We start from the raw sequence: 22,710 nt of genomic DNA, 5'->3' as shown, positions 1-22,710 counted from the left end.
GAAAATCTTGGACTGACTCAAGACTTTTCAAGCAATGAGTTGGTTGAAAGGCAGGATATATCCAAGACAGGTCAACAGAAATAGCGAGTAACACAGTATTTGTATCTCTTTTTTATTATAGTTTCTCTATGAAACCTATGCTTTTCTTAAGCATTCATTATTCCAAGAACTTCTCACTGTTACCATCTACATTCAAAGATCTATACTCTACTGGCATCTGCAGTAATGACAATGACACTGGCTGAAAGCCAAAACTTTTCTCATTTTAAACATCAAAATTCCCCCCAAATAAAAGTTATTGATGAAAATCACAGTGGAAATCAAAGCCATGCCAATTTGGTATGTGTTTTTCAAATTGTTGTAATTAAGTTTCTGACTCAGCGACTATGATACTAGTTGAATCTTTCATGAATAATGATCAAGCTCCTGACAAACACAGAATTTCAGAACTATGTTGGTACTTTTAATACAGCAAAGAATTTTTTACTCCTAAGTTGGTCTTTATATCTAACTTCAGTATGTAGAGAATCTGTTTTGGGTGACTCTGTCGTGTCAATGCCAGGATGTAGCACACTTAAGATAGAGAATAAGTTGTGTGAATTTTCCAGTCCAACATGTATGTATGGATTTTTAACAGAGTAAATTTTGACCCTGCACACATTTACACAACACAGGTGAAAACGGAAACTTTCCATTGTGTTTTGGGTGCCAGTTTACATGACAGTGGAGCCACTGAAAACATAACTTTTTGAAAATAACTCCCAAGGTGGGGCTTTTTTTGAAAACCCTCCGACTGCATGTAAACGGGGAAAAACACAACTCTTTTGAAATGCTGCTGCTCCACATGAACACCACGACCGTAGTAAACAGTTCTTCTGCGCATACGCGACTAGATGGACAACAGCAACAGTGGCAGCCTCAGAGTGTCACGGCCCCCGGTCCATATTCTCCTGGGACTCTGTGTGCTCATTAATGTTGATGGGGTTTTGTTCTCTGCAGCTTGATTACAAACCAGCACCCACTGGTGACACCACATGTGAACTGCATCAAAACATTCCCGTGCAAACTTTTAACTTTTGTGAAACTAAAACACTAAACAATATGATTTCACTTGAAATGTTGTGTAAGCTTGGATTTAGTTTATCACTCATTGAGTGTTATTCAAGCTGATTCTGTCTGAGCAAGTATCAATGCCAGTATTCTAATCTCAGTGAGAAAGAAAATGCATTAATCACCAAAAAGTTTTTGGTGATTTATGCAAAACATTTTTTAAGTTTCGGGTGAATATCAGAGGTTTGCTTCGATGTCCAAACATAAATCTAAGAGTGAATTCAAGTTCTGTTTAATAAAGCAAAATTCAGAGTAAATCAGCATGTGGGGTTTTGTCTCCTTCCTGCGATGCTGCCTTCTAACAGCAAAGAAATTGGTAACGAATAGATGCTACCAACAAACATCTCTGTAGGATAAAAGCAATGATCAAAGTGTTTTTTGATTCAAAGTTCTGTCAAATCTACATTTGATTTAGTTTGATTTAGTTTAACTAATGTTTGCATGAAAGTAGTTGAATGGATGAAACTGCACGTTTTTCTTGTATAAAAATATCACAGATGGTGAAGAAGATGACCCAATGCATTATTTTGGTTCCTTCACCATGCATACTCTGTATTGTCCTTACATTGAACTTGAGCAAAGTGTCAATTAAAAAAAAAACAAAAAAACTGAAAGAGTCTTTGAAGATGGGGACTGAGTAATATAACCCTCCACTGGTCTGGATTCCAAACGACACCCAACCCGGCCGTGGTGGAAGTCCATGCGTTCTAGCGAGACGGTGCGGCAGTGGGCATGGCTCGCAACAGCTCCTGAAACTGGTCGCAGTTGGGATCTCCCCTGACTATCGGCGTCTCCGGGATGTGGACCCCCGTTAAGGGGTTAACACACCAACACTCGCCCCGCTGGCCGTGGGTGGACATGTTGCACTGGGAAGAGAGAAGAAAAACACAAACTAGACAAGTTGGAAAACACTGGATGAAAAGAGGAGGGGGGCGGCAAGGATGCACAGTGGGAAGCAGCGGATGCGTTAATGAAGCATGGCGTACGGTGGCTTGAGATGCATGTGTGTGTCTGTGTGAGTGTGTGTCTTCTGATGGCGGGGGGCGATTGGACGAGAACATGGGCCATGGTCCGGGTGGGACGGCCCTCACCCAATAACAGGCCGTTCCCGGGTCATGCCCCCTACACACAACCCCGCAGCCCCTGCACAGCCTCACATGTCATCACAAACACACACACACACACACACACACACACACACACACACACACACACACACACACACACACACATACAGGGGGCATGCCAGTAGACCGGCCCCCCCGCAGAGCCCTACTCAGAAATGAGGTCGTAATTGAAGTGGACACAGTTTACGCCGCGCACGCGGGGCAGCCGAGGAGGGGACGGACGAAAAGAAAGCCGAGCTGGGGGGAAAGAAAGGACTTTCCATTTTCTTCCTTCGATGAGAAAGAACAAAAAGAGTGACAGTTACAGTAATTACCGCGCGACAAGGAGGGACAACTCCAAAAGGGAGCCGAGTGTTGAGGAGGTACAGTGTTCCTCCCTGGGAACCGAGGACTCCAGTCCAAAACAATGCTGTTGTTTGTGACCAGTGATGAAAATTGGCTGAGTGGTTGAGAGCCCTGCTTTAGGAAACTGTGGCGCCTATTCAAATCCTTCTTTTCTGCTCTACTATCCTCGCAAGAAAACAGTGGATATGTGACCTTGTTTGTCCTCCCCCGTCTGATTTCTATGGATGAGCAGAGTTCAAGCCCCCGGTCGGAAGCACAGCTCGTTCCTCGGCTTAAACAAAAAAAGCTCTTCCCATGAAGTCCGCCAAGCACTTCAAGTGCCTTGTAACCTCAAGCTCAGGAGCTTGTTGCCTCGTTCATGATGACAACATCTCCCCGCGCATTGGTGTGTGTGTATGTGTGTGTGTGTTTAAGCACAGGGTAAGAGCAGGAGGTTGTGTGAGTGTTGGTAAGAAAAACAGACGAGGACAAGGGGGGGGTGTGAAGGAGGGTGGCAGGTGGCAGAAGTGAGGGGGGGGCTATACGTGCTCGCCAGGAGGATTCTGCCAGGCTGATAGAAGAGTTGTGTGTGAGTCATGTGAGTATGAAAGAAAACTGGGGAACTCCAACTGTACTAAATGACACGCTTGCAACTCTCAGTGAGGGAAAAAAAAAAAAAAAATCGACAAGCAAAAGGTGAACGAGCAAAACAAGAAGCATCAAAGATCAGGTTGCATCAACCGAAATGTGTTGCACATGCCCGCACAGCGATCTCCACTGATACCATCATCAAAGCCAGTGGTCACTACTCGCTGTAGCTACCGGCGGAGCTTCTAAACCACTCCTGACATCTGCAACCACTTGAGCCTCTCCGTGACCAGCATGATGCAGCGCGGCGCCCGGTGAATCCCACAGGCCAGAGAAGCGCTGCCGCCGCCGTTCTCCGCACGCCCAGATCTTTCAAACATATCACGGTCATGGTGGGGACCTAACGAGTGAGCTCACGGCTCACGGCAGGTGTTTCGGCCTGTTTGACAGCAACTGGAAAACACCTGCCGTGACACAGCTGATGGGGACGAGACGTTTTGAAAGGTTTCCACCCACAGACTCTCTCTTCCCCGTGACTCAGACTGAAACTCAGTTTACAGTTAGATGTGATACAAATTATCCATCATCTCAACAGCGGAATTTGAATAAATGTGTGTGATGAATGGAGGTATTTTTCCAGGGGAATAAAATACACCGAGAGACGCCAGACTCAGTCAAACAACACTCTATTATCCCAGGAACTGTTTATAGATTTATTTTTTTGATGTGCGTCATTCCATAAACACTCCTAGAATTGAGCATGACATACTGTACTTGGCTATATCTGGAAACCGTGGGGAAGTCCAGTTCTGTGGGTTTGAACAATGCTTATTCTAATCTGGGTTTAAAATATTGTTAATTTTGACCGAGTTGCTGTGCTTCTGAGCTCAGTTGGAGGGAATATTTGGCCCTAAAATAAGATGGTTTTCATGCTGTCGTTTCCTCACAAGTCTTATTTGGCGGCAAAGTCCTTCTCTACTGAAGTCAGATATATGAAGTCACGATAGCACAACCCACTGACAAATTGGAAAGTCCTCGAGGCACATGTGACTCAGGTAGGTGCGTCTGTTTTTCTCTCATCTCCAGTTTGACTTCCCGTCAAAGGATCCAACCCTGTGAATGTTGCCAACCAAGACAAACAAGTGGATTGACGCAATTTAAAAAGAAGATCTTCTTCTGCTCCCAAACAAGACCTGGTGGGGAAGTAATGCACTAGAGAACTGCCACATGACACCTTTTTCCTTATGGAATCTATTTGTGGTGGTGTGCAGCATTATGTAGTTATATAGTCTTTCAATGCAGAAGCATTCTGTCTTTTCTGGAGATGCATCTTCCTATAGTTCGATCATCTAAAGCACTGCTTAACCAACAACGTTTTAACTCATCATTTTTGCGTTTTCCTTTCAAAAAGTTACGGGTGTACACGACATAGTTAGCATGTTGGGCCACTAGTGGGTGCTGTTTTTGCCATGAAACAACACACGCACTGGCAGTGTGCCACTCGCACATGCTATAAACAATGGTGAGTACGTGGACATTCACATGGACAGACGACTAAGTTGGATTGCTTTTTCAAGTTTCTCTCATAAACTACCAAGTCCCAGGAAATTATGGACTGGGAGTCATAACACTCAGGAGACTGCCATTGTTGTTATTGTCCATGTACGCAATTGCTTTAAACAAACGTGGTGTGCAGCGTTTCAGAAATGTTGCAGTTTCCAACATCTACAAAGCAACCGAGTTGGAACATTTTCAAAAAGTTCCACCTTGGAAGCCATTTTCAAAAAGTCTCATCAGAGATTGGATTCAGTACTCCGTAACATGAAGTTGGATGAAGTGGTATGAAGACAGTTCTTTGGATCAATCTAAAGCCAGATTCACAGTATCCTTTAATCTATTCTCCTAGAACATCAGATATGCAATGCACTGCCTTTTCAGCACCACATCAGCAGCCAGGGAGCCGTTCATCCACTCCTTTAACCATCTCTCTAGCCCACCACCTATTCACCTGAATATGATACTGCTGTTATAAAATTCACCTGAGAGTCGTCAGCGATGTGTGATGGATCTTTCTTTCCTGTCACCTCTGAACTACAGCAGAAGACAGTCTTTTGTTTACGCCCTATAACTGATGTGATAGACCACATGAAGATTATCCACTTCCGAGCCATTTCATAGATAGTGAATTTGTTTCTTGAGGTCTGTTTGGGTTCAGTTCTGGAGCCCCTGACCTCTTCCCGCTGCTCAGAAGGTAGGCTGCATCGGCTCACAACTGAGTCGACTCAAGAACTGTCCTGGGCAATCTCTACGAAATGCTACAACTCTCCATGAACATGTGGATGAAAACGGAGTCACATCTATGGACAGCAGATCCTGTCCAAGAACTTTGCAATCACACCTTGTAGTGCAAATCCGAGAGCTTTCTGCAGCTCAACGGCTCAATCAAAGGCAGCATTACTGCTTGTTACCATAAATCTCGATGGAAAATGGATGATTAAAATCTATAATGGCCTTTAAAGAAAGTTTCCATGATGCAGACATTAAAGAACATAATCGCCACAGGCACCGTGGGGCTCAGAGGAGCCTCTGCTGTTACAGAAATAATAAACACGATAAGGAGAAGAGTGACTCTGACTAGAAAGACATTACAGTTCCTCATCCCTGTGGAGACAGCCGAGCATATATTGCATTGTATCATTGTGAAAAGTGGGTCAAGGGTGATTTGATGACCCCCTTGAGGTGTTAACTTGGCCTTCTGTTTCCACACATCGCAATCTGGTCCAACATCTGTTGGATGTGCTGGACACACACACTAATCTGCACAGGCTTCAGCTTGCAAATGCAGGACTTAAAGGCTCTGCTGTTAACATATCGGTGCCTCACAGCGCAACACACCCTCATAGCTCGACGCCTCAATTGCTGGGTTTGCATTTTTCTTGGCTCGTGTTGGCGAATTGTACTCCAAAGAGTAACAAGGTCATGAGAGGTTAACACACTCAGCCGGTTTACAAGACGACATTTCAAATGAAAACGCATCATTTTCACACCTTTCATTAACATTTTTGAGCGAACTCCCTTCAATTTGTAACTCAGCACAATAAAAACTGCTTTCATTTCTCTTATTTTTCAGCACTACAGGTGGATCGTTCAGTGGCTCACCTGTTTGAGGTTGTACAGTCCATATCTGTCACAGTTTGGAAACTTGAGCCCGTACAGGTTCTCCATCGGGCCTCTGTTCTCCTCAGAAGTCATTCTGGAGATCTCCTTTAAGACCTTGTCCAGTTCCTGCTGACAGGCGCTCTGAAATGATGAAGGGGAAAAGTATTAATATCGGCACCGGCTTCTCAGCCCTTATTGAAGCAGACAGAAAAAAAAAATGGTCGAATTAGTTGTTGTCAGAGTTTATTTATCAGTATAAACCACGTCGATTGGCTTGTGAGGAGACCGGGAGGAGAGCTGGGTGAAGTCTGCCTGAAGCCGGAGGCCCAGGAATGTGTTCTGTCCAAGAAAAAGAACGGCGAAACCAAATACCTCTACATATCTTGTAAAAGTGTCACAAATATACACATTTATAGCTAAGATTTTTTTTTTTTTTTTACGGGGCGCTGTTCGGCGACCGGCGTGTTCTAACAGTGTTATTGATGTGAGTCTGGCTGAGTGGAACATGAGTGGCCCGACGGCTTAACCCATCCGGTGGCCGCGGCCACACACACACACAAACCTGCACACACACAGAAATACCACACTGTTACACTGGGAACACACCTTTCCTGCAGTCATGTGTGCACAGTAACACACACACACACACACACACACACACACAGAGGGTATCAGTGTTTCTGTGGATCAAAGCGGTCCGACAGTTGGCTGAGGATGAGAGAGAAGTGCAGCAGGAGGACCGGTCTGCCCTGAACCTTATCACACATCTGAACATATGGATGAAAAGTACTCTTTCTCTCACTTTGCTTCTTTCTTTCAAACTTATATCCTTTTACTGCTCCCAACTCGCTTATAAAAAAAAGGCAATTCAGTGCATTGAAGTCATAGTTTGAATGACACTTTGCTCCCACACTAAAGCTTCTTCAAAGCAAATTCAGTTAAACGTTTCTGTTCGTTTTAGTTCGGGTGCCGCACACAGCCCGGAAAGGTGTCATAATAGTAGCGTCATAGTGACATAACAACATTTAGTTTAAATTTTAAAGTTTATCTTATTTGTGGTATGAAGTGTACATATTTTCAAAATAAAAAACAAACTTAGTACTGAAAATTGTTCCAATTTCAACATAAAGCAAATTTTAATGAAAACTTGTGGTGCACAATATAGCGAAATGACCAGAACACTTCTATAGCTGTTGCATTATGGGTGTTTTTACTAATCACCCTGACAGCATTCTTAAGAAATTTGTTTATAAAAAATTGACGGCTATTACAGCAACACTCGTGTGACCATTAGAGAGTCACCCTGAAATAATACGAGGGAATATCAGTTTTTAACTATATGATGGTGAAAGGTGAGAGTGAAATGAGAGTGAAAGGTTTGGACTGTGTGAATGCTATTTTTTTGTTTTTATATTGTATGATTTTCTATTGTCTTGTTCCTTGTCTTTTTCCTCTTGTTCCATGTGTCATGTGTTTTGTCTTCTTTTTGTTTCAACTGTTAAACTTTAATGTAAATGTTTGTCTCTTTTATGCATTGTATTCCCTGACCCCAGCCCGTTGGGACTACAGATGGAAATTAGCCTCTTGGCTACAATCTGGCATGTTTACTTTTATGTTCATTAACATGCACTGTCCCAAACAAATAAATAAATAAATGAAATGAATGAAATGAAATGATTTATTTAAAATGTTTTCAATTTGTTTTGTGGGCCAGTTTTGGACCACGAGCTTGATCTCGACACCCTTGGTCTCGAGCTGAAATTCCTTTAAACTTCCCAGCATTTGCAGCCTTGCTGTAAATGGAACGAACAGGACACCATTTTCAAACAGCTCTGCTTGTTTTACAAGTCTTGCTTCCAATCTGTTTCACTTGTAACATAGTTTCCCTGCACACCGTGACCCTGTCATCAGGGCCGGCTAACTTCTCTCAGGACCATGTATTTTGGACAATGATTCACCAGTCTGTGACTATCTGAACACCCACTGCACCAACCGAGTCACGGGGCCGCCCTTTGATTTGAAAAACTGAATATTTTGTTGCGAACTGGCTTTCAGAAGGCGTCACCAGAACTCCTGGGAGATTAGGTTCCACGTTGAAAAGATTACATTACATCATTACTGTAGCCTTCGTGTCAGCTGCACATTCATGCAGCCGATCTCCCACTCAAGCGTTTCCCAGCGGTGCAGTTCTGGATCAGGTGTGGCGGCTGTGAAACAGGAATGACGCAGCCTTCGCTCGGGTTGCACTGGACTTCTGCTGAATGATCGGTCGTCAGCGTGACAGCAGGGGTGGGCAGGTGTCCATCATGAGGAGACGAATATCTGGCATGGGTCAGACTCTGAACGCTGTGTTCCGTCCACATTTTTCTCCAACCTCACATGACCACCCACAATGCAGAGCGCCCATGCTTGACAGCAGCCATGACACCCCCCCCCCCCCCCCCCGCCCCCCCCTCTGGTGACCAGCTGCACGACTCCTTTTACTGCATTCCCTCTTTTGTTGTTTCTAATGATGTTGACAATTGTATCACAACGCCCCGCATTCTTTCTCCTTGTTTGCTTGATCTTGTTTTATTTTTGCTGCAAGCGAGAGCTAAGTGAGGGAGAAAATGAGCAAAGCATATCATTGTTTACCTTAATGGAGGATATATACGGGCCTCCGCATGCATGGCCCCCCGGGGCCCAAGCTCATTTGCATAAACAGATTATCTGAGCTTGTATGCTGCTGCATTGAGGCGCTTTCCAGGAATTGTTTTTTATTTTTGTTGCATAGCTGTGTTACCGTTAAGCACTGAGCGGGGGCGGCGTTTATAAGCTATAGATTGCATCAAATCACCCGGACTCCTTCCACATGGGGAAATACAAACAATATCGCTGTTCAGACTAAAGAAGCACATAATGAGGACGACTGCGCATCTAATGCTGTTATCCACGCTTACTGTGGAATCTGTGTATCTGGAAAAAAAAAAAACAGCATAAATGAAGGCCCTGAGGAAGCAAGCTGTGGTGAAAGTGGAAAAATATCAGTCAAACGTCAGCCGTGATATTCTGATGGCTGACAGGTGAAGTGAATAACATCTCCTCATCACGTCGTCTGTCACTGCGGGAAACATCAACCAGACAGTGATCAGCACTTTGTCCGGAAATTCATCTTGTTGGAACCAGGAGAGCAGGTTATGATGGTTAATCGACCTTCTGTATCCATCAAAAGTAGTGGAAGGAAGGAAAAGCAGTGGACCAGTCATGCTGTAAGATGTATCAGTCCAGTTAGTCCAGGGGCGCCAAATACAGTTTGCTTCTGGTTCCACAATCAGATCTTTTTCATCTAAGTCGGCCGAACCAGCAAAATCGTCCCATAATTACCTTTAAATTCAAACTTTAAAGAAGTTCTTCATCAAGATACAGAGCACAGGTCAGAAAAAAAAAATCATAAAACCAAACAATTAATACTTAAAATGATTTCAGCCTCAACATGAAGCCAGTTTTAATGAATCCTTCACGTCATGCACGTTTAAATTTTTTTTTTTTTAATCAATTTTTTTCAGTGCAATTTTGACAACTTGCTTGGTAGTTTGGTGGACCGGATTGGATCATCTTGTGGGGCAATTTCGGCCCACAGGCCTTATGTTTGACACCCCTGTTTGTTCATAACTTGACAGATTGGTCTCATATCATCGAGCTGCTCTGTGTTTCACGTTTCTGCCATGTCAGTTTTTCATTACAACACTTAAATGTGTCTTTTGAGTCATTTAAGCCCATTTTTCCACTTTCTACCTCAAAGTTTGCCTGGAGCGATCAACCACATTTATTCTTCCATGACACAGTGTGTGAACGTTTATATAGGCTTTAGATTTGGTGTAGAAATGAAACATGTAGGTTTATCGTTAAATAAAAGCCATTGAGGCTGTATTACTGCATTTAGCTGCTGGAGTCACTAATCATTCTCCACATGTCGAGCTCACAGGTAAGCGAGCAGAGTTCGCCTTGATGACAAATGAGTCTTTCCATTGAACGAAACCTTCTCTCCTTTTTTGGATGTATCGGTGGTGAGCTTATGGAGGGCTGGCGTCACGACCATAAATCAACCGCTGACAGGTAGTATGTAACGCATATTTTAAATGACACGGCGATGAAATATTATTTTATTTAAGTGTCACATTTGTCACCTCAAACTGTCAAAACAGAAATCCTTTTCGAAGCAACAAAACTGAAGGCGAAAAGTACAGTTTTCTTTTGTGGAAGCAGAGAGGCTGATCAGACGAGGGGCGCTTTCAGAATCAAAACAGATTTATTCATCGCATCTCTGATTCATGTGATTACACTTTCCTACAACTTCACAAACATTGCACATGCGAACTTGTACCGTTTACTAAACTTTGGGCTACTTCTGAGTGAATGACATCTGTATCCCATCTCAAAATGTCAGAATGAAGGCATCTTTTTCCTGCTTAGACGGTCCAAAAGCAGATCCAATCTGAGACATTCAAGTGCAAAAACAATCAAAATTGGATCACGTCACGCTGACAGTGTAAATAAGAGCTCTGTGTCTGTGTGTGTCTGCATGAGTGTATGTTTGTTTGTGTGAAACAGCGCCCAGAGGAGGGCACCACTGTACCAGACTTCATTATCTCCTGCTACAGATAAATGACCCTGTGTCCCCAGACCGAAGAGTTCACAGTGACAGGAAGAAATGCATCATGAAGAACTCCTATTCGGTCCAAAGTATTAAGTCAATCTGGCAGTTGTTACTTTGCATGGGGGGGGGGGGGGGCATGACTCAAAAGATTTTCACTTAAGTCATTTATGTACAAAAAAATACAAAGTTTGTGAGATAGATAACAAGTTTATTATTTAAACATTTAATCTGCAGCATACAGGGAGAATAAATGGCAAAGCGTTGGGCTAAAACGAAAGGTGAATCGACCAAGAAAGAAAACCAGGGAGCTCTGGAAGAGTTTCATGGAACATGGCTTCATTGCTTCGTCATAGTAAAGGAACTCGTCGTTACAGAAAACAACAAAGAAAAAAGAAACTATTTTACGCTCAGGGTGCGATGGAGGGTTATTGAAGTTTATAATGGTAAAATTTGGGTCCCTCAAGCAAAATGTTGGGAACCACTGTTATGTAAAACCGGGTAGGAACTAACAAGGTTTACCCATAAGTCAATGGGGTTTGCAAGATTCCTTAATAATGGGTTTTAAAAAAAAATCCTAGACCTTACCTGAAGGACCCACTGAGTTCGAGATTCGTCCATCTGCCTCATCTTGGTTTTGCGATTGATCTCCTCCTGTTTTTTGGCCGACTGCTGCCAGATCCATGCGTCTATGGCCGGTCTCCTGGTGAACGGACTCTCGGTTCCAACGACTTCTGCAACATATATTCAAAAAGAAAAAAGAAGCATGCAAACCAAATTAGACACGCAACTAATCTGCGGCATATGTCTTAAACATATTCCAGCCTGAAAACAGACTTCGAGTTCCAGAGAAAGCCGTTCAAAGCTCATTTAATCTCCCTGGTTCTGATCTGAGTGGAACATTCAACACTCGACATGTTCCTAGAAATCCTTTATTTTCACTGAGAGACAGTTGTTGGAGCATGAAAGAAATCTCTGTCCTACTTTCAGGCCAGACGTTAGCAGGCGGCTAGCATTTTTCTAATAACAGGCCCGTTTACAAGTCGTCTTAATCCTGGAATTAGAAGACAAAGTCGTTTGGTGTCCTCGGGGCATCCTGTGTCTTTCATACCTCATGCAACTAATTCTATGCTGGACGGTCAGGCGTCGGAATGGCTGTAATTACTATGGCGACGGCGCAGCGTCTCCTCTGCTTTTGCGTGACATCAAACCGGCTCTCTTCTGAGCAGACGGGGGTCAACGGGCAAGCGTGTTTCCATTCGCCGCGCCGAAGTGTGTTCGGCATTTGGAGGTAGGCAAAACACGGCGACGGGCTAGCAAGCTAATTCAGAACAGACGCGGAGAAAGATCGCAAACAGAGTATTGAAAACACATTGCGGGGGTTAAAGCCGCGCCGGCGTTTATCAACCTGGGAGTCGCCGGCCGTGACTCATTGAACCGGGAAACCCGAGGAAGCAGTGATTTATGGGAGAAGAGCGCGAGCGCCTGTCACTGCAGGTGAGTCCAGACTCGTGAGGATGCACAGCTGATGAAGACTTCTCGTGCTGAGTCAGGATTCTTTTGGGTACCTAACCTAACACGCCAGAGGCTCTGTGGGTTTATGTGAGTGTGTATGTGTGTGTGTGTGTATGTGAGTGTGTGTGTGTGTGTGTGTGTGTGTGTGTGTGTGTGTGTGTGTGTGAGCGTGTGTGTGTGTGTGTGTCTGTAATTAGTGCTGCAGCAGACCTCTGAGGCTGTAAATCACACCTGAGGGAAAGCCCGCCCCCTCCCTCCTCCACCATTCTCAGAGCGCCTCACACAAGCTACTGCTCCGTCTGCACGTGTGTGTGTGTGTGTGTGTGTGTGTGTGTGTGTATACGCTCCAGCTGTATGAACTGAGGAAATGCAGTTTTTAATAAAGAAAGAAAAGTTTTATTTGGTGTCAAAATTGCAGTCGATGATAGAATTCCCTTTGTCCACACCGTTGTTTGTAGATATTTCAGGAATGTTGCCCAAACCAATGTGAAAAAAGACTTACATGAAAATAATGACTCCATGTCGGATTGAAAATATTTCTTACATCTCAACCATGCAAACTTCTGCAGGATGAAAACTTGAAGTCGTCTGTGCAATAGGTGGCAGTAGTGAGTTATTGGAGTTTTGACAGTTTCTCTTGTCGCTGATTTCCAAGAGCTCCATCCTCCGTTGTGTTTAAAACTAAAATTCCTTTTTTCTTTCTTCTTTATTTGTTTCACTGAGGACAGAATGTACCCTGCATTGACAAGACTGGATGGACTGAAGCTAACTTTGTGAGCACCTGTGATGGTCTGGCGACTTGTCCAGAGCGTATCCTGTCCTCACCTTTAGCTAGGGGACTGGCTCCAGCAGCTCATGTCCCTGCACAGGATATAAGCAGTATGGGTGGATGGAGGGATGGATGGAGGTCAGCGTACTTCAGTAGCATGACAGCTTGATTGTTGTTTGCCTTTAACAAAGAGCTTTCAGTGTTCTGTATAGTGGAATATATTATGTTATTTAGACGTTCAAATAAGAACTCACCATAACAGTAGCCTATACAAATCTAGAAGATTCAGAACACATCGAACTTTCAAGATAAATGGATTGTATTTTGTCTCACACCTTACAAATGAGTTTAATTGATTTTAAACAGACAACAGCTCTCTGTTGGTGACAATCAATAAGTCCAAGTATTTAAATGGTTTGATGTGGTCAGTGGGAGCCATGTTTGGTGTGTGTGTTCGCACGACGCCGATTCACGAGAATAAGAAGGTAAGAATGGTCTGAGCCAGAGGAGTTCTGGGAGGACATCATTTCCAGTGCTGGTCAAGGTAAAGGCTGCAGGAACACGTCCAAACATGGGATGATATTCATGTGAGCAGAGCAGATAACATTACTGAGACGCTTATGAGAGCAACTAATCACACTGCACAGGGTGAAAGGAAAAAAACATGGAGAAAAAAACAAAACACAGAAAGTAAAAAAAAAAAAAAAAAAATCGAGTCCCAACAAGTTATTTGATGACTACAATTAATTTCAAAGTAATAAAATATTTTTATCGTTGCATGTTTTCTTTTTTTCTCGTGGCTTTATCAAAGTGCTTACTCATTTGAATTCTAGCCAGAAACCACAAAAACATTTAAGTCTATTCCAATAGTTCTAGGAATTCTAATTTCTTTCTGCAGAAGAACCTTTAAAAAGCCCCGCCCCCGAGAAGTCCGAATTCCCAGTTTGAGCAACTTCAAGGACACTGAGGCCTCGGTTAGAAAAGGCTGTAAAGATAGAGATTTTGTAGTGGAAGGTCAGGGGAGTTTGGTGAATTGTCCCACAATCCATCTCTTCTCAGGATCAGAAAGCATTCCTTCAGTTGCAGCCATTAAATTAAAGAGAATTTGGAGTCATTTGCTGAAGAGAAGTGAAAGCCAAACTACCAGTTAGAAAATGTAGGAGTCTCCTAAAGAGCTACAAATGGAGCTTGATTGGGATGATTGCCTTGAAATTGTGTACTGCAAAAGACAAGGTTGAGCGATTGATGTGTGTGCCAGTTTCAAAAGCTAACTGTCTGTTCCTTCAAAGACCCAAAAACAAAAAAATGTTGATTCCAATTACTTTTGTCAGTTTCCATGAATTCAGGAGAATTCTATGAATTCTGGGTTCTGTTTGTTTGGTTGATGAATACCAGTGAGTTTGGCCGTGTCTATGATCGGTTTGGAATTCCACGTCAATTAATAAAGTACACATGTGTTTGTGCCTAATTTCATGGTAATCATCCAATATCCAATAAGATATGTCTCATTGGAGAAGCGGTGGACGGACTGATTGGCCAAACTTCCCATCCTCCGAGTCCAAATTCAAGTGAAGACTCCAACATTCTTGCCATTTTGCAACACGCTGCAAAATCCCTCCAATCAGATAAAGTCCGTTCCTTTTTATCAGATTGGCAGCGCGCATGTGGCACTTCACTTCTGCAGACAGTGCGGCCACGAATAAAACCTTAAGTTTCACGAAGTGAAGTTCTGCTCACCGCAGCATGTCAGCGACGGCTGTAAGTCACAGATTCCAACCTCCAGCTGAACACACACACACACACACACGCAGCTCAGACTTTTGTTCCAAGTTGTGTTAAGATGTGCACGATGAGTGGAAGGATCTCTCACATGGGACGCTTTTCGGAGAACGCATCAAGAAAGAGACAGGTCGCTTTTTTATGAAGTTGCTGTCAAAAATACATGAAACCACTTTGAAACCGATCAGGTTTTCACTTCCCATCAGAAGTGTTGAATGTTTGGGGGTTTTTTTGTTGCAGGAATGCTATGTTGTGGTCAAGCGAACGACGGCGTAGACATGCTGTAAAGGTCTTCAATGGTTGTGTTTGAGTCCCTGCTTTCTATAGACACTTATAGGAACGCATGACAGCATTTTCCAAAGAGAAAAACACACACACACACACACACACACACACACACACACACACACACACACACACAAGCCATTAGCCAACAGCTGTCATCTAAAAACTGTGTTGTTGATTCTGTCTCAGTGCCATAGAAACTACCTGTCTCGAGCTGTTGGGAGTGTTGGCGTTGGGTATTGCCTTTAAGCAATGCTTTCACAGTTCTCTCACAGCGCAGAGTGAGTAATGTCTTTCCAGAGGTGCTTAAGCATTAACGTCTTTGCCTTGTTATCGTATACAGTGGGGCTGTGTCTCAAGGCTCCGCCGGTCTTTGATGGCCGACAGACTGACCCTGCGCTGCCGTCAGCCATTGTCTGCGCGGAGGGTTCCTCTTAAGGCTTCCACCACTTCAAACGCCGTACAGCTGGCCGATGCACAAAAAGCAACAGAAAAATGAAGATCCCCTTCAGACCTTTTACGGTTAGCTCACTCTTTCAACTCCTGTTGTTGCTCCGCGTCTTTGTGAGTGTGTGTGAGCGTGTGTGTCATCTCGGCCAGCGGAGCTGCCTTTGTAGTTGTTACAGGGAAACCTTTGGCGCGTCTGCATTGTTTGTTAGACTTAGAAGGCTAAAAGGTCAGAGTTGAGTCTTTTCTTTCTTTCTGTATACATACAGAGCATAGAAATGTGTATATTTTCACAAAGCCAGACAATTACAATGCAGAATGACTACAATGTAAACATAAAGCTAATTTTAATGAAACCTTCTGGTGTAAAATGCAGTGAAAGGTCCAAAAACAACTTGTCCGATAACTCTTTAGCATTCTGCGTATTTTTCCAAACTCACCCTGATAGCATGGCATTGAGGCTAATGCTAGTTAGCCATCTTTTCAGTGTTATATCCACTACTCATAAGAAATTTGCTTTTAAAAATCAAATTTTCCTTTGAAATTCTATGTTTGACACCCCTGACGTAGACATAAGTGCAAGCTGAACTCCGTGATGACAACCTCTGATCTGTGATGTGTGTGTGTGTGTGTGTGTGAGAGAGAGAGAGAGAGAGAGAGAGAGAGGGAGGATTCCAGTTCTTTGCTCTTACCCGTACAGCATATTTTCTCGGCTGCCCTCAGTTTGACACTTGTTCTGTCTGCGACCCGGCTCTTTGGAGGTTCAGACACCTTCCTCACCACGATCGAAAAGGAAAGTTTTGGCTGGAACAATCATTAGCATAGGTGGGGAGGCGCGGTTGTCACTTCTGCGAACGTCTAAAGTGTAAGAATGAACCCTGAAATGTTGAACCGCCGCCGGACGCCTCTGTAACTGCTCCTTCTTACAATAGTAAACTCTCCATGTTTGACTTTCTCCTGGTTTGTCTCATTGTTTTTACAGTTAACCTCGCGGTCGACCAGAGCGAACCCTTCCAGGCTGTACTTTGCTTTTCAGCCACTGTCAGCTGCGATCCACGTCAGATCCCAGAAACCCAAACTTTGCATAAACAGCATATCACAGGCTGAGGACAGTCTGTCTGCCTTTTGAAACACTTCAAAACCCACCAAGCCTCGCTCCAGTATAAATACCAACACCTCCTTTCTCATTCAGAAGAAGCAGTTGGTACCAAGGTAGAGGTAAACTTCACCTAGAGGTAAGCTTCAGCTCGGTTAATACCACTTTTCAGAAAATACCCAATCCAGCAACCTACACATTTGTCCCACCCAGTCCAAGTCATTCCAGAGGAAACACTGCAGGTTTTCTTGGAGGGGCAGACGTGTAGGTTTTCTTAAAGGAAGGGCTTAAACTCCCACATGTAAATGCCCTATCAAAACTAATTCTCCCAGACACTTAAACTGCAATCCCAGCAGGGTGTACTTAGCACCACACAAGACGATTGTGATTGGGTTAAAGAAATGAAAACAAGCCGTAACAGGTTGGCTTTTTTTTTTTTTTTTTTTTTTTTTCATTCTTCATAGCAGAATGATATATGAGTGCAGGCAGGCCGCTCTCCGGCAGTGGCACACAGCGGTGGTGATAGGTTTACAACCGACACCCACCTCTGGGCAGGGTGGTCTACCGTGGATTTCGCAAAAAAATCCACAGATATGTATCGCTGTGCACCTTCGGCTGCGAGGCCGCAGTCAATCACGCCGCGGTCTTTCTTGTCATGTGTGAACAGGCTCTTTTTGTCCCCGAGTGGGACCCTTCTGGGCCGCGCTCGCCGCCGGGCCGCCGGGCGAGACGGCATCGGTCTGGGGAGAAGAGCTGCCGGACGGACACATGAGCCAACGGCCCCTTTCTTGGCTATCCCTCAGAAACACAGCCAATAACAAAGAGGCTGTGTTTCTGCTGTGGAGGTTGGGTGGAGCAGAGTAGGATGAATGAAGAGTGTATGTGTGGACATCATATTTTAAAATATATCAATATATGGAGCTGATTATATACATGTTTCCCTGTGGTAGTGTGTAATAAGTTTATATGACTTAACTTAGAACAAAAAAATGAGCCAATCTGTGGAGAAATTAATATGTACATGCTGCATATTTGCAGTGTTAATGCATTGACTAAGCTCTGAAATACTTGTAAAAATACATTAACTGATTTCTAATTTTTCCTCTTATTAGATATTAGTTCACAATCAAATTAAAAACATCATGTTTTTATCACATTCCATTCATCACCTGAATCGTTTTAGAATTTATACGCAAGAAAGTAAATATGATACAGAAATATTAATAATAACAAATCCTGACTCATTGTTGTTATGATAGGTATTGAGGGAGTTTTATTAGCAATTGATTATGTGTGTTAGCTGAGTTAGGCCCCGTTTAAAAAACATTTTATAGTGAAAACAGAAAACGTTCATTGCGTTGTATGGATCTGTTTAAACAACAACGATGCTCAGAGTCACTGAAAATGCGCCTTTTAGAAGCATTCCATCACTGTTTCTGTGGAAACCTCAACTTTTCAGAAAGGTTGTTATTGTTAGGCTCAGTCTAATGACTCCATTCAGCTAAAGTTACATCAGTTAGTAGGAGGAAGATGCTCTATAGTCAGTATGTTGGTGCGAAATGGATTTTATGGCTCGTGACATTGACAAAAAGAAGGAAAAACATGCTCGAAGTTAAGCTTATTGTGGGTTAGGCCCAGAAAAATGAGACGGTCATCCTCCAGTGGAGAAGTTAAAAAATCAGATCATGGTAATGCTGAACTCAGAGACAGCAGCTCTGCTGCTCTTCAACAGCTCATTTTAACAGTGCTATAAAAGTCATTACAGTAATCAGTTCCTAATGTGTTTCTGCCAACAGTAACAAACTATTAAATAAAATAAAAAAATTCCCTCCTGAGGCTCCAAAATTATGCAAGCTGTAACTTCTGAACTCTAAAGATCAGGAGAAGGAAGGAGGGTTATTTACATCTCAGGGTGAGTTTTCTCAGAAATGCAGGCGCCCACATGCCAACTCCCACCCATCCCGGCCCCTGATGGCTTCGCCTCTTCACACGTACTGGGTGCAGAACAAATCTGCATTTAATATAATTAAAGAGGTGAGAGCGAGAGAAGGCATGTCTCGGCAGCGGTTCACCTGCAGGGCGACCCGGGGCGTCACAGACCACCGACGACACGAGAATACAGAGAAGGAGGGGAGAAGAGGCTGAAAACACCAGAAAGAGTGAAAGAGTTTATTTACCAAGTGATTCTTGGCCTTATGGCGATGCCGATACGTGGCTGCCGACACGTGGTTAAACGGAGGAGTATGCTATGGTGAAATTAAGGTAGAGGTTGGGGAAAAGTGGCAGTTACAGTTCACAGGGAGGTCAGCGTTAATTGCAGGGCCGGGATGGGGTGGGATGGGATGCAAACTCCTGTCTCCTGCACGTAAACCTGGCTCCCCGTGCGCCCATCAAGTACTTAGACAGCCACACCTTCACCTTTTGCAGAGCTACATAATAACACGCCACCCCCGGCTTCAGGGTCAAAGGGTCGCGTGGGGCAAAAGTTCAGAGTAGTCCAAATAGAGGGCTTTAAAAAGCAAGTAGAAGGGATGGATGGATGATTCCTCACTGAAGCCTCTCTGTCGCCATTTCTCCACTACATTTCCTCTGATAAAAGAGCTCAAGCTTGAGCGCATCTAGTGCTATTCACTCAGTTGTAATGAAATAAAATTGCACTCAGGATCACAACAAACCTCTCCAAGCAGAAATGTGTCCAGCATGTCAAACAAACTCGGAGCAAACCGCAGGCTCCAAAGATGCTCATTTTCAGCGTCCTTTAAATTTTCGGACTGCTTTGAATACCAGATCACAGCAGCGGAGTCCAGACGAGTCAGAAGCGCTTTAATAAAGTTACAGCAGCTTTAGCCGGCTTTGTTTTTATTACTCTCTCCTATTAAAACCTTGGAGTCCATAAAAGATCTGAGAAAGATTCCTGCACATGAAATGAAGAAAACACTCCTGCTCTGTGTTTTATTATGTGAGAATGTTTCTGTATGAGGCCCGAGTGTGTGAGCATCTACAGAAAGGATTGCTTTGAGTAATTAAGTTTTACCTGTTGCAATGGAATTATTCCCAACTGCAGACATTGCAGTTTATAGCCCTCTCTGAGTGTTCAGGTCGGAGAAAAATGAACAATTTCCCAAATGTAGGCGGTAAAATACCGCTTGATGAAGGGCATTAGCTCCACTCAGAGGTCTTGAACTGTCAATTCTGTGTAGAACCGTCCCGCTCCAGCACCATTAACAAACGCTCACATCAAAATAAGGCGCTCCCAGCAGCAGGGCTGTGGGGATATGTGGGTTACAGACGTGTTACGGGTTCATCGGAGGGATACTGCCTGTTTGCGCTCCCAGATGTGGGCCTGCCACTGCCTGCCAAACGCATCGCATGTGTCAACATTCATTTTCAGGAATCAATAGTGACCCTTTGTCCCTAATAACTGTAATGTGGGAGAGCAGAGCTGAAAATTTCTGAGTCCCAGCAGGATTTCAGGCTTGTTTATTTTGGTTAAGTTACTGTGACGAAATATGTTTGATGTCCATGGTAGGTTTTTTTTTTTTTTTTTTTTTTTTTTTTGACATTTAAAAGAGTTCTTGGGACTCGGTTCAGCTTCTTGGTGAAATGTTCTCGCCCTGGTTTTTACCATCATGCCCAGGTATGACAGCAGGTCAGGACTGGCCAGCAGGCTGATGCTGGCACACAAAACACAAATTATTCATATAAGAATACTGGGAAGGTTTGTGTTAAATTATAGTATGGAAGCGACTTGGCAGAGTGGATCGATCTACAGAACGGGTTCATACAGGCCCAAACACGGCCTGTTCTGTCAATATACTATTGGAGTAACACTGACAAAGATAAGATTACATCAGAATCAATACATTCCTGAATGGAACAAACCTGAACCTGCAGTGAGGGGTGAGCTGCCAAGTGAGCATCAGGCGACTTTATACCCAGAAAAAAGTCCTGATGTTGTGAAAGTGTAAGAACGTCTGATAAGTTAAAGAGCACATCCTCTTTTTGCAGCATCTTAATTCAAAGTCTTTAAAATTCCCAATGGAGACAGAAAGAAAGGAAGGTCATTGTTAGTCGGCTGACATTTTAATTCTCAGGCGTCACTTTATTTTACTCTCCTATGAAGTTATTAAAGAAAAACACTTCTGCTGTGAACGTAGTTCTGATGGGTTTTTTTCCTCGTTTCCACTGTTGTCGTGCATTTCTGCTGTCTGAAGTTGTGGATGGTACCGAGATAACCGTATCCAACCAGTCAGCATTCTTGGTCGCTCCTCCGCTGCGGAGCCTGGCACATCAGAACGGTTACCATAAGGAGGAGTGACAACGCCGCCGTCAGCTGATTGGTAGTGACGGCCGTCACTCTCGACCGACCCGCCATGTTTAAACAGGTCATCTGCTGTACAAACCCTCTGCTGTTGTTTGCACGTGCCGCTTTGTTCACACTGGTTTTGTTAAAGTCGTGGAAAAAAGCTATATCCAAAATGCAACAAAAGTTTCCTGTTTTCACATGAAAACGCTGAAATCTGCACGTAAAAGCGTCAAATCAACAGAGACTCATGTCCAAAGTTTCATTTGTGTTGATGAAAAAAATGAACTTACCATTTGCTGCTTGGTGATCTGTGGCAGACACATCTACGTCCACCTTCTGTCCGCAGCGGCCCAGGCCCTGGATGAGCTGCCGCAGGGGCAGCTCAGCGTCGACGCTGGGGTAGCAGCGGAGGCCGCTGGAGCAGCGCGGCGTGTAAACCCCGCACAGCTCGCCCTCCGTCCGGGCGCACACCGGACAGCAGCCGCAGCCCGGCTCCCTCACGATCTCCGCGCATAGCGCCGTCACTTTGGGGCACGTCGCCAGTCGCTCCGCCGTGCAGCTCGGACAACGGAAAACTAGATCCCCGAGTAAGACCCCGGGCAGAGTAACGTACGCAAACAGAAACCCGTAGGTGAAATATATGATCATTATAACTTAGGAGAAGCGTTTAGTGACTACTGAAGACAGAAATGAGCCATGGGAGAAAACAACATGAACCGAATGATCTCCTGAGAGGCGACTGCGTTTGGGCAAACATTCAGATGACACTGGCAGGGTCCTGTTTGCTCTCATGTTACTGGCTGACTCTGAACCAGAGGACACATCCTGGAATTATTGATTTTAGTTTGTTTATAGGAATTTTGAAAGAGTTATTCTGTCTTTATAGGATCCAAAAAGGGTTCTAGTAGCTCATTTTTGTGAACAAATATATGCATTTTACATGAATATGGTTCCATTCCATGCAATATAAGTGACTTATATTTATATAAATGACCTATGAAGATGAATATTCATGCATTCCATTTCAGCCATATGCTCACAGCTCTTACACCTCAAAGCAAAATACTGAAAACTCCAGTTAGTTCTAGCCTGATCTACTAAGCCGACTATGCTAAATTGCATGTTATTGCATACGTATCACACTTTCAGCTTATGTACATTTTTCAAGTTTAGTAAAACTAATGCAGTGAGTGACATGAAACAGTGGGTGAGTGAACTGCTTAGAACAGATGAGTCAAACACGGTTTATTTGAGGAGCCACATGCAGCCTATTTTTCATCTTGGCTGTGCTGGACAGGTAAAATACTACTACAATCAACTTCAAATTTATACTTTAAAGTTTTTCTTTGCTGTAACACAGCATGTGCATGATGAAAATATCAGTATTTTTGCAAAAAAAAAAAACATTTATCATGAAAAATTACAACAATCTCATCATAAAACCTTCTGGAAATGGCATTGCTTCCATGGAGTGACAGGACTAAGCTTCCTCATGTCAGGTTTCATGTTCATGTTCTGTCTGGGTCTTTTTATTCTGAATTCTAATTCAGAATTCTGTCTTGATTTCAGGAT

At 43.6% G+C, this 22,710-nt stretch overlaps 1 protein-coding gene across 1 annotated transcript; it reads right to left on the bottom strand.

Moving 5' to 3' along the window:
* Positions 1–1,817: 1,817 nt before the first annotated feature.
* On the bottom strand, positions 1,818–21,786 carry igfbp2b (insulin-like growth factor binding protein 2b). Its single transcript, XM_030112049.1, has 4 exons — positions 21,429–21,786; positions 11,530–11,675; positions 6,309–6,449; positions 1,818–1,976 (listed from the first exon to the last, which is right to left on the bottom strand). Exons 1-4 carry the CDS (start codon positions 21,784–21,786, stop codon positions 1,818–1,820), a joined length of 804 nt encoding a protein of 267 aa, XP_029967909.1.
* Positions 21,787–22,710: the final 924 nt, after the last annotated feature.

The sequence above is a fragment of the Salarias fasciatus genome, chromosome 16 (assembly GCF_902148845.1).
Source record: "Salarias fasciatus chromosome 16, fSalaFa1.1, whole genome shotgun sequence".
Classification (NCBI taxonomy): Eukaryota; Metazoa; Chordata; class Actinopteri; order Blenniiformes; family Blenniidae; genus Salarias; species Salarias fasciatus.
This window is presented reverse-complemented; position numbering and strand designations above follow the sequence as displayed.